This window comes from Narcine bancroftii, chromosome 5 (genome assembly GCF_036971445.1).
Source record: "Narcine bancroftii isolate sNarBan1 chromosome 5, sNarBan1.hap1, whole genome shotgun sequence".
Classification (NCBI taxonomy): domain Eukaryota; kingdom Metazoa; phylum Chordata; class Chondrichthyes; order Torpediniformes; family Narcinidae; genus Narcine; species Narcine bancroftii.
The window spans coordinates 74,405,476-74,419,864 of NC_091473.1; the positions used below are offsets into that span (position 1 = coordinate 74,405,476).

At 39.0% G+C, this 14,389-nt stretch overlaps 1 protein-coding gene across 5 annotated transcripts in view; it reads right to left on the reverse strand.

Annotated features, from left to right (window-relative positions):
* Positions 1–14,389, reverse strand: part of kcnt2a (potassium channel, subfamily T, member 2a) — a 1,068,826-nt gene that overhangs the window by 566,547 nt on the left and 487,890 nt on the right. For all 5 annotated transcript variants that reach the window (XM_069937843.1, XM_069937844.1, XM_069937846.1 and 2 more), the window contains 3 exons: positions 13,261–13,324; positions 9,928–10,036; positions 1,270–1,378 (listed from right to left, as the gene is read on the reverse strand). In XM_069937843.1, coding sequence (XP_069793944.1) covers positions 1,270–1,378; positions 9,928–10,036; positions 13,261–13,324 — 282 coding nt within the window. The remainder of the gene's footprint in view (positions 1–1,269; positions 1,379–9,927; positions 10,037–13,260; positions 13,325–14,389) is intronic.

The window sequence follows — 14,389 nt, forward strand, 5'->3', positions numbered from 1 at the left end:
TAATTGGTTACAAAGACTATACATTACACCGCAAAAGTTAAATAAATGGGACCCAACAGTATCGGATAGATGTTTTCGATGTAAAAAAGAAAGGGGAACAACAATTCATGCAATCTGGACATGTGAGAGAGTAGAAAAATTTTGGGATGATCTCAATCAGATATTAAATAAAATAACAGAAAACAATATACCAAAGAATCCAGAGATCTTTCTCCTAAGTAACATAAAAAATAAAGAATTTGGAATTGACTTGGAGGATGCACAAAAAAGATTTGTTAAGATAGCCCTAGCTGTAGCAAAAAAATGTATTATGTCAACCTGGAAATTGGAAGATAATTTGAAAATACAACAATGGTATATAGAAATGAATAAATGTATTCCATTAGAAAAAATAACATATAGTTTAAGAAATAATATTGAAATATTCGAACAAGTATGGGAGCCTTACATTAAATACAATAGCGAAAACCTACCGGGAACAAACATTACCTAAGTTGATGGAAGGAGAAGAGAAGAAAAGAATGGACTCAGTAGAATTTCTGGTGTATTTTTGTTGAATGACAACATTGTCTAACTGAATTAATGCAACCTAGATTGTATAACTAAAATGGATGAGAGGGGGGGGGATGGGGGGGTGGCTTGGGAGGAGGGAGGGGGGAGGGAGAAAAAGTCACTGTAAATGTGTGGAAAAGAAAAAGTGTATATCATGGCTATTGTGATTTATGGTGTGAAAAATAAAAAATTTAAAAAAAAAAAAAAAAAAAAAAAAAAAACCTTTGGAGGATATGAGGAGTTACAAACACAAAAGTAGAAATATTAAGGGCACCACAAGAAAAAGGCAATTATAGACTGTGTATTTGTAATGATAGATATTGTCTGTAACTTATTAATGCATGCCTTACAATTAAGTTTAGCTTGATAGCAGATCCTATTTAGGCAACCATAAAACACTGTTCCACAAACATCCCAATTAAATTGATTGACCACTTTCACTGATATTATTGAAGGGTGGAAAATTAATAAGAATACAAATGGTTATGGCCTGTTGTTTCAATTGTGGCAGGGCATTCAAATACTAACTTGAACATGTACATCCATTTCATTTTAATATTGAATTGAAAATTGATATAATTAACCCAACATTTCCTCAGCAATTAAAACAGCATTATTACATTAGCTGTTACTGTATACTCAGAGATATCGTAGAAATTCCTTGCAATTTCAGGAGTAAAACATTAATATTTTACACATATATTAAATAATACCTACTGGCCTCTGGAAGTATGAACAAGTAGTGTAATCAGTGTTGATGTGGCTGGACAGATACAATTTAGAGCCAGCATGGCATATTTGAATTCTTCTTCACATACAACATGATCTAAAATGAAACATATGAAAAACACTGGTGTAACTAGAGTTGTATGAACTTGTCTATTCACATATTAACCAACTGACTTTATAATTTATTAATGATAAGTCAACTTTCACACCACTGAGAAGCACTCAATGCTGAATAATATATAAACAGGGATTTAACCAATAATCACAACTTTTTTTGAAGCGGGTAATTTAGAGTATCCACCAGCTAAGTGTTTTGGATGCAGCCACAGAACTCAGGCTATGGCACAAACAGTAGGATTTTAAACCCATTTAATTTGCAAAAACAGAGTAGATGAGTTGTTAAAAATCAAGTAATATAAATTACTTTACTACTCAATGGCTTGCTAAATGGCTTGCTAAAAGCTCTTCCTAAGAAAGCAGCCCTTCTTTGAATATGCAGACAGATATACAATAAGGCTATTATATGTGTTTACAATTTTAGTTTTAGCTTAATCCAGCATGTCTCTGTGCATTTCCTGAAGGATGGTACAGCTGTTTCACTGTGACTGTGTGGGTTTCCCATGGATACATCAGTGTCTTCTCATATCCCACAGACATGCTGCTTGATAGTTTAATTGAGAGGTAACTGGCAGAATCAGTTGATGTGAACATGGAGAGAGTGGGACTAATGTAACCTGGTGCTTGATGGGACTCAACAAACTAAAGGGCCTTTTTCAAAGCATTGTATGACAAAAGAGGCAAACTTATCAATTCTTGCAGTACATCCTACTCTATACTGAGAGTGCTGGGAATGGCCCAACATATTTGATGTCAGCAGCTTCTTCTTAAACTTTTATCATTTTTTACAATCTGAAAGTGGGCTGGAGGTACATGACTGAGACCCAGCTGATAAAGTAGCAAGGCCTCTTTCAACAGCAGAAAGGTTAGTATGGATGTGGTGGGCCAAATCATTAACTCTGTTTCTCTTTTCACAAAAGATGTCTGACTTGCTGAATATTTCCAGCACCTTCGGCTTTTTACTGCAAATGCAAATTCTCTCTTCAGCAAATAGCCCATTTCTGTACTGTGTACCATGATTGACCAGTGGATAAGTTAACATCTCAGGTCCTGACTCATCCTGCCTTGAAACAAGAGTTTTAGTCTTCTGTCATTCAAGTTTAAAGTGGAGATCTGTAAGTGGCGTTCATCAATGCCTTACACTCGGTACAATAGCTTTAGTAACTTACTGACAAACTTTAAAGTTAAATCAGATAACAACTGAAATCTTTTGCTGCATCCATGGTTAAAAAAAAAATAGTTAAAATTACCAGTCAAAGATCCTTTATTAGGACTAGTAAAGAGAGAAAACAATGTGCTTTCATGTTGTAGAAAGAGAAGGATGGATAGGACTAATCAAGCATTTCTGATTGGGGATGGAAGAGAGGTGGGGTCATGATTCATTTGCAATCTAGTATACTTTGTTCATGATCTAGTCTCTTCTTCAATGGAGAAACGAAATGCAAATTGTGTGATCATTTAGTGCAACAATTTCATTCAGTCATGGTTAATTTGAGCTTCCAGTTTCCTATCACTTTAATTCTCCATCCCACTCTGAGTTAATATCTGTGCTTTGTTATTCTGCTCTAATAAGGCCTAACACAGGCATGAGAAAGACAGATCATCTTATGTCTGATTAAATTGCAACCTTTGAGACTTAATATTGAATTCAACACTTTCCAGTTATCCAATTCCTCAATTTGTATCAGAGTTCTTTTGCAGGTTGTCCATTTGTAACATTAATTTAGCTTTTCTTCTCCGCTGATATTTTTCAATCTCCAGGTCACTTCCTACAACTCTGATCTGCATCCAGATCTTTTGTTCATTTGTTTCCTCTCTTGCTAAAAGCTTTTGCAAGTAAATGTACTTTTAAAGCTTGACAAAGTGTGCCCATGCTTACTGCACTCACCCAATAGCCTAAACCATGATCTGCCACCGTTTTCCATGGAATGAATGCACAGATTTTTAAGAACAAGAACTGCATAGATTAGACTTACAAGGTATTTAAATACATGATGGATTATCATTCCAATAATGAAGGTCGAAATTAGAAATGATTTTCAGACTGGGATCCCAAAAGGGGATTTGTATCAAATGTATTAAATTTAGCTGAAAGTGTTTCCAATTAATCTTTAGCATTACTAAAATAATAATTTGTGTCTTTATCAAATGTGCATTAACAAATGCATTTATGCCTTTGTCAATCAGGTCATCATCAAAACATTTTGGAAGGCCCAAAGGCAGGTATTGTCAATCTGCTCCTTGTACTGCTATCATGTGCCTAGTATTAGATTAAGGGAATTCTATTGGAACTCTGTCACTCCTGACATGGTGTATCAATGATCTGGTTATGAGGAGGCTCCTTTTTTCAATGGCAAAGAGAGCTTTTGCACTCTATAAAAACAGAAACGTTGAACAAATTTCAACAGGTCAGACAGTGTTTGTGAAAAGATAAACAGAGTTAACCATTCAGGTCAACGCTGGCCTTCGTGACTTTAGTAATCATTATTATTCATCCTGGAATCACTGCAGCAAGCACCCAGAAATGATAATGATATGATAATGAAGCAAATGAAAAATAAGAATTTTCAGGTTTTAGTCAAGCTTCAGAAAGTGGAGGCCTTCTCAACTGACAGTGTGGCTGCCTCATGGTCACCCCACGCACAGCCACCTTGGGACACGCTGCCACTCCCTTGCCCCACTAATGATCTGATCATGGCAGTAGTACTCCATGAATGGTCCTAACACAATCACCAGGTTCTTTCAGCAACCTGACCACAGATGCTGTATTCCAGGAGCACCCAAAGTGCTACTCTGTGGTCTGCGCAAGCACTTGAGGAAACCTTGCCCATTGAAAGACACAGTCTACTCCAGCTGTAGGAAGAAGGGACACTATTCTAAGGAGTGTGGATCAAACCCCTTCCTAGCAGTGCTGCGTGCAGACCATTGGGGCTGCCAGCTTGAGCGCCATCTTTGAGATGCAGCAGTGCCGCATGAGGGCCGTGGGCACCACCATCTTGGACATCACCATCTTCCCAATCAGCATGTGATCTCTCTGCTGCAGTGACAAACAATGCTCCGAAACTGGCCTCCATCGCACTTGGCCAGCACAGCCCACATCAGCTCACCAAGTCAATGATGGATATTCAGGTAAATGGCCATGTGACAAGTTGCCTGTTCGATAGTGGGAGAATGGAGAGATTAATTCATCCCGACATAGTGCAGTGCTACTCCCTTGTGGTAAGGTCAATAAACCAAAAGATCTCCTTGGCCACAAGATCTCATACAGAGGATGTCCATGGCTACTGTGCAGTGACTCTGGCCATGTAGGGTAGAGACTATAAAGACTTTAAACTATTAGTGATGCCACAGCTCTGTGCTGCCGTGCTACTGGAACTTGATTTTCAATGTCACCTTAAAAGCGTGCCCATCACACACAGCCAGAAGCCCAGTCGCTCATCGGGCATGATCTGCAGAACTTTCCATATTCAAAATCATTTCTCTACCGTTATTCACAAATCTCCTCCTTGACTGTAAACCCAATGATACCAAAAGTAGATGGTACAGTGTTGGGGACAGGCCCTTTATTTAGACAGAGGTGCAGCAGCTACTTAATGAGGGGATCATTGAGGCCAGTACCAGCCCTTGGAGAGCACATAGTGGTAGTGAGGAATGGCCAGAAGTACAGGATGGTCATCAACTACAGTCAAACCATTAATAGGAACACACAACTAGATATGTACCTGCTCCTCTGTGAACCAAATCACACTGAAATCTGCATATTATCAGCTCCTTATCTGCCCAGAAGACCGCCAATATACTTGGTTCTAGGACAAAGGCCATCTATCTCTACCTACAGGTAATCTTTGGCATCACCAATGGAGCCTCTGTCTTCCATTGGGATATAGACTGCATCGTAGATGAGTACAAGCTTCAGGCCACATTCCCGTCTCTCACACGACCATGATGCTAACCTTCAAAAATTTCTCCACACCGCCAAGATCCTCAATCTCATGTACAATAAGGCCAAGGGCGTATTTTGCACAATTTGCCTTGCCATGCTTGGCTATGTAATTGAGAACGGAGTAATTGGTCTGACCCTGACCACATGCACCCACTCTTGAAACTTCCCTTCCCCACAGCCTCAAGGCACTGAAAAAGTGTCTGGGCTTTTTTCTTACTATGCAGACAAGACCCGGCCCCTCGTCAAATCCACCTCTTTTCCTCTGATGCCAGAGAGCCATGCAGCTTTCAGCCATATCAAGGCAGATATTCCCTAGGCCACAATGCATGCTGTAGATGAATCCAACCAATTCCAGGTGGAAAGTGACGTGTCAGACTTCTCTCTAGCTGTTAACCTTAACCAGGCAGACAGAACAATTGCTTTCTTTTCCTGTATCCTCCAGGGTCCCAAAATTAAACACTCCTCTGTCGAGAAGGAGGCCCAAGCCATTGTTGAAGCAGTGCGACATTGGAGACACTACCTGGCCAGTAAACGATTCACCCTGCTAAATGAACAATGTGGAGTTGTGTTCATGTTCAACAATCAGCAACAGGATAAAATCAAGAACCACAAGATATTGAGGTGGAGAATTGAAATGTCTACCTACTATTATGATATCTTGTACTGGCCCGGGAAACTCAATGAGCCACCTGATGCCCTATTCCGTGCAACCTGTGCCAGCGCACAGATTGATGGCTTACAAGTCCTTCACAATGATTCTGCCATTCTGGAGTTACTAGGTTCTCCCATTGTCAAAGCCCACAACCTACTGTACTCCACTGAAGAAATCAAGTCAATGACCAAAAATTGACAGGTCTGCGCGGAGTGCAAACCATACTTCTACCAGCAAGACAGAGTGAAGTTGATAAAGGCCACCCGCCCCTTTGAATGCCTGAGTGTCGATGGACCATAATGTGTACTTCCTCAATGTTATTGATGAATACTCCCATTTTCTGCTTGCCATCCCCTGCTCTGACATGACAGCTGCCACAGTCATCAAGACCCTGTGAAGTCATTTCACTCTATTCGGCATCCCCAGCTATATTCATAGCAACTGGGTGTCCTCTTTCATGAGCGACAAGCAGACCAGTAGCTGCTGGCCAGAAGCATTACCACAAGCAAGACCACCAGCTACACCCCTGGGGGAATGGGAAGGAGGAAAGGGAGAACACTAAGGACTTGAAGGTCATCCTCCTAGCCCTGCGGTCTAGGGGCCTTCCAGTCTATCTCTGGCAGGAGGTCCTCTCAGAGGTGTTCCACTCCATCAGGTCCCTCCTATGTACTGCTATGAATGCCACACCTCACAAACATATGTTTTCCTTTCCCAGGAAATCTGTGACAGGGACCACTGTCCAGAAGCATGTGAGGAACCATAAGTCCACTCCCCGGTCGAAAGGGTACACCTTCTCCACGCCAACCCCCAATATGCCGCGTGGCATACCCTGATGGGCATGAGGACAGTGTCTCTGTCAGGGATCTGGCACCCTCAGGGGTGCTGGAGACGTCCACTGATCACTCCACACCACCCTCACCTCTAGCTACCGACGATGCCCCAGGGCCATGGCACATTACCTCACCCCCAACAGAGGACACATCAGAATCGTAGCTACATACCCACCAACCCAACACTGACGAATGAACACCCATACTGCTCACGACCCCACCACTGGACAATTACAGCTGGTATTACAACAGTTATAGTGAAAAACCAGACCACCTGAAAGACTTAATTTGTAACTGTTTACTCAGCACTTCACCCTGCCAGACTCTTAAAAAAAAACAAAGGGTGAATGTGGAAAATTACTGTATGTATATATTATCTATTTGGGCACACCTATTGGCTGACTGTACCTGTGGATCCTCCCAATGGCTCCTGAATAAAGGTGACTATTCCAAAGCCCCCTCCCCAGTGCATGGACATACCTTTGTTCTATAGCAAATAAAAGCTTATCAGTTTCTTCATCTTCAGTCTTTTGAAGTAATTGATAGTGCATCAACCTCAAAGTTTGCATCTTGGCCATTTCCAATGGAAATATTACAGTGGAATATCAACCAAGGTTTTGTGCTCATATCTTAATGAAAAACAGGTGTGCTGCTTCTGTGGCAGAGTTGAAGGTTGCTATGGATCTAGACTCTGTGGGGCCACAACCATTCAAACACAATGAAAGAGTATGAGAATAGCAGTGCAAGCTGCAGGTCGACAAAGAGAATTCCTTCCACTTCAAGTAACTCTAAGCCATTTGATAGCTTTCTTTACTGGAAACTGGCTTAGTTAAGGCCTGAACTGCCTTCATTTCCTCAGGTAGAAAATGTTGACACCTGTTGAGTCACAAAGCCTGCACCTTCAGTACAACCAGATCAACTCAACAGCTGGTGAGAAAAATCCTATTCAATGAACCGAAGCATGAAACCGAGTGAGAGGTTCTTGAGAATGTTTGTAAACCCAACTCAGTTGGAATTTCTGTAAACACTATGGTCATCAAATGCTGTGTACAGCAGCTTATTAATGATCATATTGACTGGGACAGCCTTCCCCATTATTGGCAGTAAGATTGTGTCAACTGAATTCAAGTCCTCTGCAGGGGACAGCAGGCAGAAAACCCAGTCTTTGGATTGTTCCTGCATGAAGCAAGGGATTTGCTTAGGAAGAATACCATAAACCATGGTTCATAGCAAGCAGGTTAAGCCACTAAAGAGCAGCCCAGATGCGGCCCACAGGGCATTCAAATGCAGGACAGACTACCGAACACAACAATGAATACAAGTATCCAATATCCCACTTGCTCTTGTGAGCCACTTACAAAGTGCTACACGTGATGATAAAATGAAGTTATGAGGAAAATAACTATGTTTTATGCATACAGGAAATTTTAGAAAGTATTGTTAATTTGATAGTTCATTGTCGAATCATCAGTCTAACAAAAATTATTTTACACCACAGTGTACATGGACAAGTTCAATAAATAAGGCAAAAACATTCAGCACAATTACTACGATACATGTTTTAGTAATACAAAACAGAAATTTCAATTATTTTCCAATAAACCTTTCTAAATAGACCACCACTACTGTAAAATGAAGTTTGTATAGTTAACATACTGATGTGTAATATTATTTTGTGCTCTCCAGTAGCTTCAAAACATGAAATAGTACGAAAATCAATTAGAAATTTATATTTTACAGGAGTAATTATTTCGTTATTTCCTGATTTTTGGATTCAAGCTGCTTGATGTGGCTGCAAAAATGCATCTGGTGTTCTAATACTTTTTTTTTATATATAATCATTACTTTTTATAAATCAAAATGTTTACAGATAATATAAATTAAACAATGACAATCAGAGGCTAATTGTGGCAGCTTTGTTCCTCCACATTCATAATTCATCTTTTTAACTTGTCAGCTATTAAGTTGTACTCTTGCGCCATTATATATATCTGAGTGATGTTGTGCAACATCAAGAAACAGGAGATTTGTGTTTCATGAGTTAGGTAATATTTAACTTCAGGAAGGATTATGTGAAAATCTGTCCATTTTGTTTGCAAAATGATGAAATCAAAGATTTTACTGGACTAATGATGACGCAGCTGTAAGTATTTTTGTTATTTCTGAATAATTGTGCTATTTGCAGGTATCAATTATTTGCTCACTTTTTAATGCTCCATAAGCAATTTTAAAAATTCGGAATTAAAACACCAAATGCTAGAAACACTCAGTTGGTCAGTTTGCAGCTGTGAAAAGATGACAGAGGAAAAACTTGAGGTTGGAAACCCTTCGTTGGAAGTAAAAGTTAGCATCCAGGAGTGTCCGAGTTTTTCCAAGACTCAATCATTGAGTGTCGTCCTATGCAGGATCACAACCCAAAACTCAAACCAGTTCCTTTGCCTGCACAAATGCTGTTTGACGTGCAGTTTGTTTTTTGCACTACATTCTCTTAATTATGGGGGAACAATTGCAGTGGCCTGAAAAATAATTTCACCAAACATGGAGTCTCATTATTTTGAAGACAAGTCAAGTTCATATTTATTCTTATCCTTCAATGGTTTAAATGAAATTTATATTTTAGCATCTTTTATTAACCAATCTGCTGTCAGCAGCTGCATGAAGATCATTCATTCTGAGAGTTTGAAAATAAATAGTCAAGGGAAGACTGAAAAATCTCTGATTATACACCTGCCACAAATCTGTGGGCATTTCAATTTGAAAGCTGTTTCTTCACTGTTCTGAACAATATCTGACCTACTGTATTTTATGCACTAAATTGTCATTAAGAAATAACGCAGAACTCTGATGTGGCTAAGGCACCCTATCAATGAGCCACCTTGGATTTGTGATGAATCCCTTTTAACATTTAAATACTCCTTGGCAGTACATTCTTTGAAGTAATTTTGTCTGGAAGAAGTATATGACATGTCAAAGACAAACAACAAATTTAGAATCAAATCTTTGTTTCTATGAAAGTAAATTAGTACTGAGTTAAAAGCATCAAAGGACAAAATTAATAGATTATTAAATTTATCACAATTATTGTTCAGCTCACATAATTTTACCTGCAAACTTGACATGGAATTTATTCTCAGGTTTCAATATCTGAACATAAAGGGGGCACTTTGGTGCAAAGTCTTTGACAGCCCAGGCCCTCAGGATGGTTTGGTGATCCTGGTTAAAATAAATAAAATCAAGTCTTATGAAGATAACAGAGAGAATGAAAATGATAATTGATGGGTTTGGCAATATCTGCAATCACTTAAAAAATACACTACTACCGCCTTGCAGGACTGTGCAGTGTGAGCTATGCCAATCGGTATGCCTTAGTTTAATTTCATTGCTAATATGACATCCACTCATTTCAATTGAAGAGGATGATTTTCATAACATTAAATTATTTTATTTTAAGACTGACTGATACCTGTGAGGCATAATTTTAAACAAAATCCAATTTAAAAGGTTTGCAGTGTAGCCATAAAATGGAAAAGAACTGGTGAAAGGAAGAAATACACATCTCAAGTAGAAACATTTTAAAACATTCTACTTGATTAAGTTGGAAGAGCTATCATTAAGATTGAATAGATTAATAGTCATAACAAATAAGCTGTTTGCTTGGAGCAGTCTCTCCATTTCACTTTATGGGTTGGGAGCTGGATAACAAAGACACTAAACTTTGTAGGGACAGAGGATGATGAATGAAGAAATAGGGAACACTGCTGAGCTATGGCAATGGAGGCGCAGCCACTGATGTGGACCCAAGCGGTGTGGAGAGCGGTGGCAATGCTCCTCTGCGTGGTCCTACTGCTCAATCATTAGACAGACGTCTCTGTACAGGTTTAAACCACCTGTTCAACAGGGCCTGTGGTACATATTTTAAACCACCTGTACAACAGGGCCTGTGGTACATATTTTAAACCACCTGTACAACAGAGCCTGTGATATATATTTTTTTACATCATGACAATCCACAGAGGAACATGCCAAATATAGTGGCTACAATGTTCAGCAGGCCAGACCACAAGGGTTTCAGGTTTTTGAAAGCAGTGGACCAGCGTCGAGCACCAGAGCGGGAGAACACCACCCTGCTGATGAGGAGGAGCCTGGGTTAAGACCTGATAGGGTAGGAGGTGCATCAGTGGACCAGCGAAGGCCTCAACGGCCAAAAGGCTGAGGCTGCAATCTGGTGATAATGGTATTGTATCCAGGATTGCTGAGAGAGCTGATGGCGAGCAGGGCTCCCAAAGGCCTTGAGTGTTAACAGCCTCCTATTTGTATCAGAGGTTCAGAACCAGGGTGTCTGAAGCTCCTCCTCTTCTGGAACAGGGAGGAGGCCACTATGGATGTTAGGGGAATGCAGGAGGCAGTGGCTTCAGAGGAGGTGGTGGATCCATGGATATCTGGTGTCTCTGAAGGGGCTCTCCTGTGCTTCTCTTTCTCTTCTCGATAGGGGCGCTAGACTATTAATACCTCTTTGTGTGCTTTTATGAGCAAGAAAAGTAAACAAATATTGTCAATTTATGTACGATTATAAAGGAAATTATTGGAAGTCATGAAAATGAGAAATTAATTGCAGAAATGGAAGGAAGATCATCACCAATCAACCAGATTTCCATCAAGCCTCCAATGTGAAGGTGAGAGATGGTGAAACATGATGATTGCCTTGTGTTCATCTCAGTGAAATCAATTGGAATTAATCATAATACATAAAATTTGGGAATAGTGTTGCTCTTGGTGAATACATAAATTAGAGATGCATGTATTAAATATGAACAGGTTTTGATAGATAGTATAATTCTGGAACCTTTAAATTGAGGCACTCACAAAGTTTCACTGGCAACAAGTTTAACATTTGCCAAATGCTTTGGTTTAATAAAAACAAAGATGTAGGTCAGATTTAAAAAGGATATCAAGACATTTACATAAGAAGCAGAAATATGTTTTATGGCTTTTTTTGTTGTTAAAGAATTTGTATGCAATTGATCTACAGCAGTTTATTTTGCTGAAACATTGTGATACATTTAAATACTTTTAATTGCTGATACATCAATCAAAATCCCCTGCTGCTCGATTACATAGTTCCATCTGCCATATAAAAGGCAAGCTTCAGCAAATTCATGCACATATGCTGACAGAGTTACACACAACTTTACAGATTCAATTGACATCAGGATAAAAAACGACCAGATAAATAATTTGTTGTGGATTTTTTCCCCAAAAATTAACCAAAGTACTTCAGATTCTTAGCTCGTTCTCAGCATTCAGAGTGCCACTTCTTCAGGTTTGGGTCATGTCGAGCTGGGAGGACATTTTCATCTTTATTGCAGTAACTTAGCCACCAATCATTAATAAGGACCATTGCATGCAAAATTAATATTTATTGAGCAGTTTTTATCCCTAATTCCTTTTCACCTACAAAAGTATTTATCTCCTTGATAACCTTGACTAAATTTTTCACAGAAAAATTATTCTTGCAGTCTCTGCCATCGACTGATACGAACAATAATAAGGATGTTGTGGGAAGCTAGAGGACAAATTGCTGGCCCTTTGCAAAGATATTTGCATTAACCAAGGTTAGGTGCCTTTATTTATTAACTGCTGCATGGAAAATCCTGGAAAGTACAGATTGGTCATCTTAACAGCAGCAGGATTTTGTGAGATCAGACTAACAGGCATTTGGAAAGGTAAGGACTGACAATCAGTATGGCTTTGTGTGTTGGAAATCATGTCTCACAAAATTGATTGAGTTTATTTGGAGGTGAAAAGAGGTTTGACAAGGGCAGGACATATGTTATCTATGTGGACTTTGACAAGGTCCCACAAGGTAATTTGGCCAAAAGACAAGATGACAGAATGAGCTGGCCAATAGGACACAAAATTGGCTTGGAGGTAGGAGTCAGTGATAGCAGAGGGTTATTATTCAGACTGAGGCCTGTGACCAGTAGAGGGCTGCAGGGATCAGTACCGGTTTTACTGTTAGTATCTACGTTAACTAGTTGGATAACGGCATAGTTGGCTTGGTCAGTGAATGTGCAGATGATATCAAATTGGTGGTAGAGCAGATAGTGACAATTAAGCAAGATTATATCACCATCAAATCAGTTGGGAGATTGGGACAATGAATGATGGATGGAATTTTACTCAGATAAATGCAAACTGATGCATTTTTTAACAGGTACATAATTGATTATAGAAGTATATTGCTGTAATGTAACATCTGTTTTGGTCCATATTCTGATTTACTGTATTCTGGAGTTAATCCAAATGATGTCAGTAATGAGGAAAACGCATCTGGCCACTGAACATTTATATTCTGAATGATTTTTCACTATTTGCAACTCATAGTTCTTTTCCTTTTGCAAAATAATAGTTATCACGCTGACATAAATACAACTTACAGCAGCTGTCCTGTCAACTTCATATCGACTGCTGAGGATAAAGCAAGCCTCTGCATCATCCATTCTGAATCACCAGGATGCAAATTGTAAAGGAAAGAGGCATTTACAGATCAAAAGAAAGACAAATATTTGAGAACCATTAATACATTTGTGATATAGTTGTAAATCGCACAGTGATAACAATCTACATGGATGTCAAGTGAAAAAGTCATCTCTGTCCATTGTCAGTTCCAACAAGTGTATATGAGCAGAGCAATGAAACTAAGAAGTGATTCCTAGATGGAATTATCATTAATGGAATTTCAGTTGCTGTTATAAAGCATTGCAACAAAGCTTCAATGATCTTTAGCTATCAACTGAACTTATAAGTGTGAACTCGCTGGCAATCACTCCTTCCATTATTTTTTTCTTAGATTAATTGGAACATTATTTTGAAGGAAACTCTGTTTTCATGTTTTCAACTTTTTAAAAGATATGATACAATAATTAATTACAATCACCGTTATTGATCAGTGCAGCAAAAGCATTTTTTTTGGTTTAAGGATTAATGGCTGTAAATCAGTGGCTGACAGATATTGCCGCTTACATAATGTTTAGGACAAAGACCCCTTTCTTTTCCATTATTTTCCACTGTGATCCACAGATTTAAATTTGCAACCAAACAATTCACATATAATTAAAGTGCACATTCCAGATTTTATTCATGGTTATTTGTATATGTTTTGGTAAGACCGTGTAGAAATGACAGCACTTTGTATTCATAGTCCCCTCATTTCAGGGCACCATAATGTTTGGAAATTTGGCTTCACAGATGTTAACGAGTACTCAGGTATGTTTGATTGCTTTATTGGTGCAGGAAGAAGAGAGTGAGGATTGCTTCTAAGCCTTTGGAGTCTGCAGTTGCCATTTTTAAACATGATATCCAGAGTTGTGCCAATAAAAGTCAAGCAAGCCATTATGTGGCAGAAAAAAATAAGAATAAAACAGAAAGATACATCGTCCAAAGTTTAGGATTAACAATATCAACAGTTTTAACATCATTAAGAAGAAAAAGAGAGTGGATCTCCTATTAGGGAACAAGGCAGGACAGATTACAAAAGTATGTGTTGGGGAAAATTTGGGGTTCAGT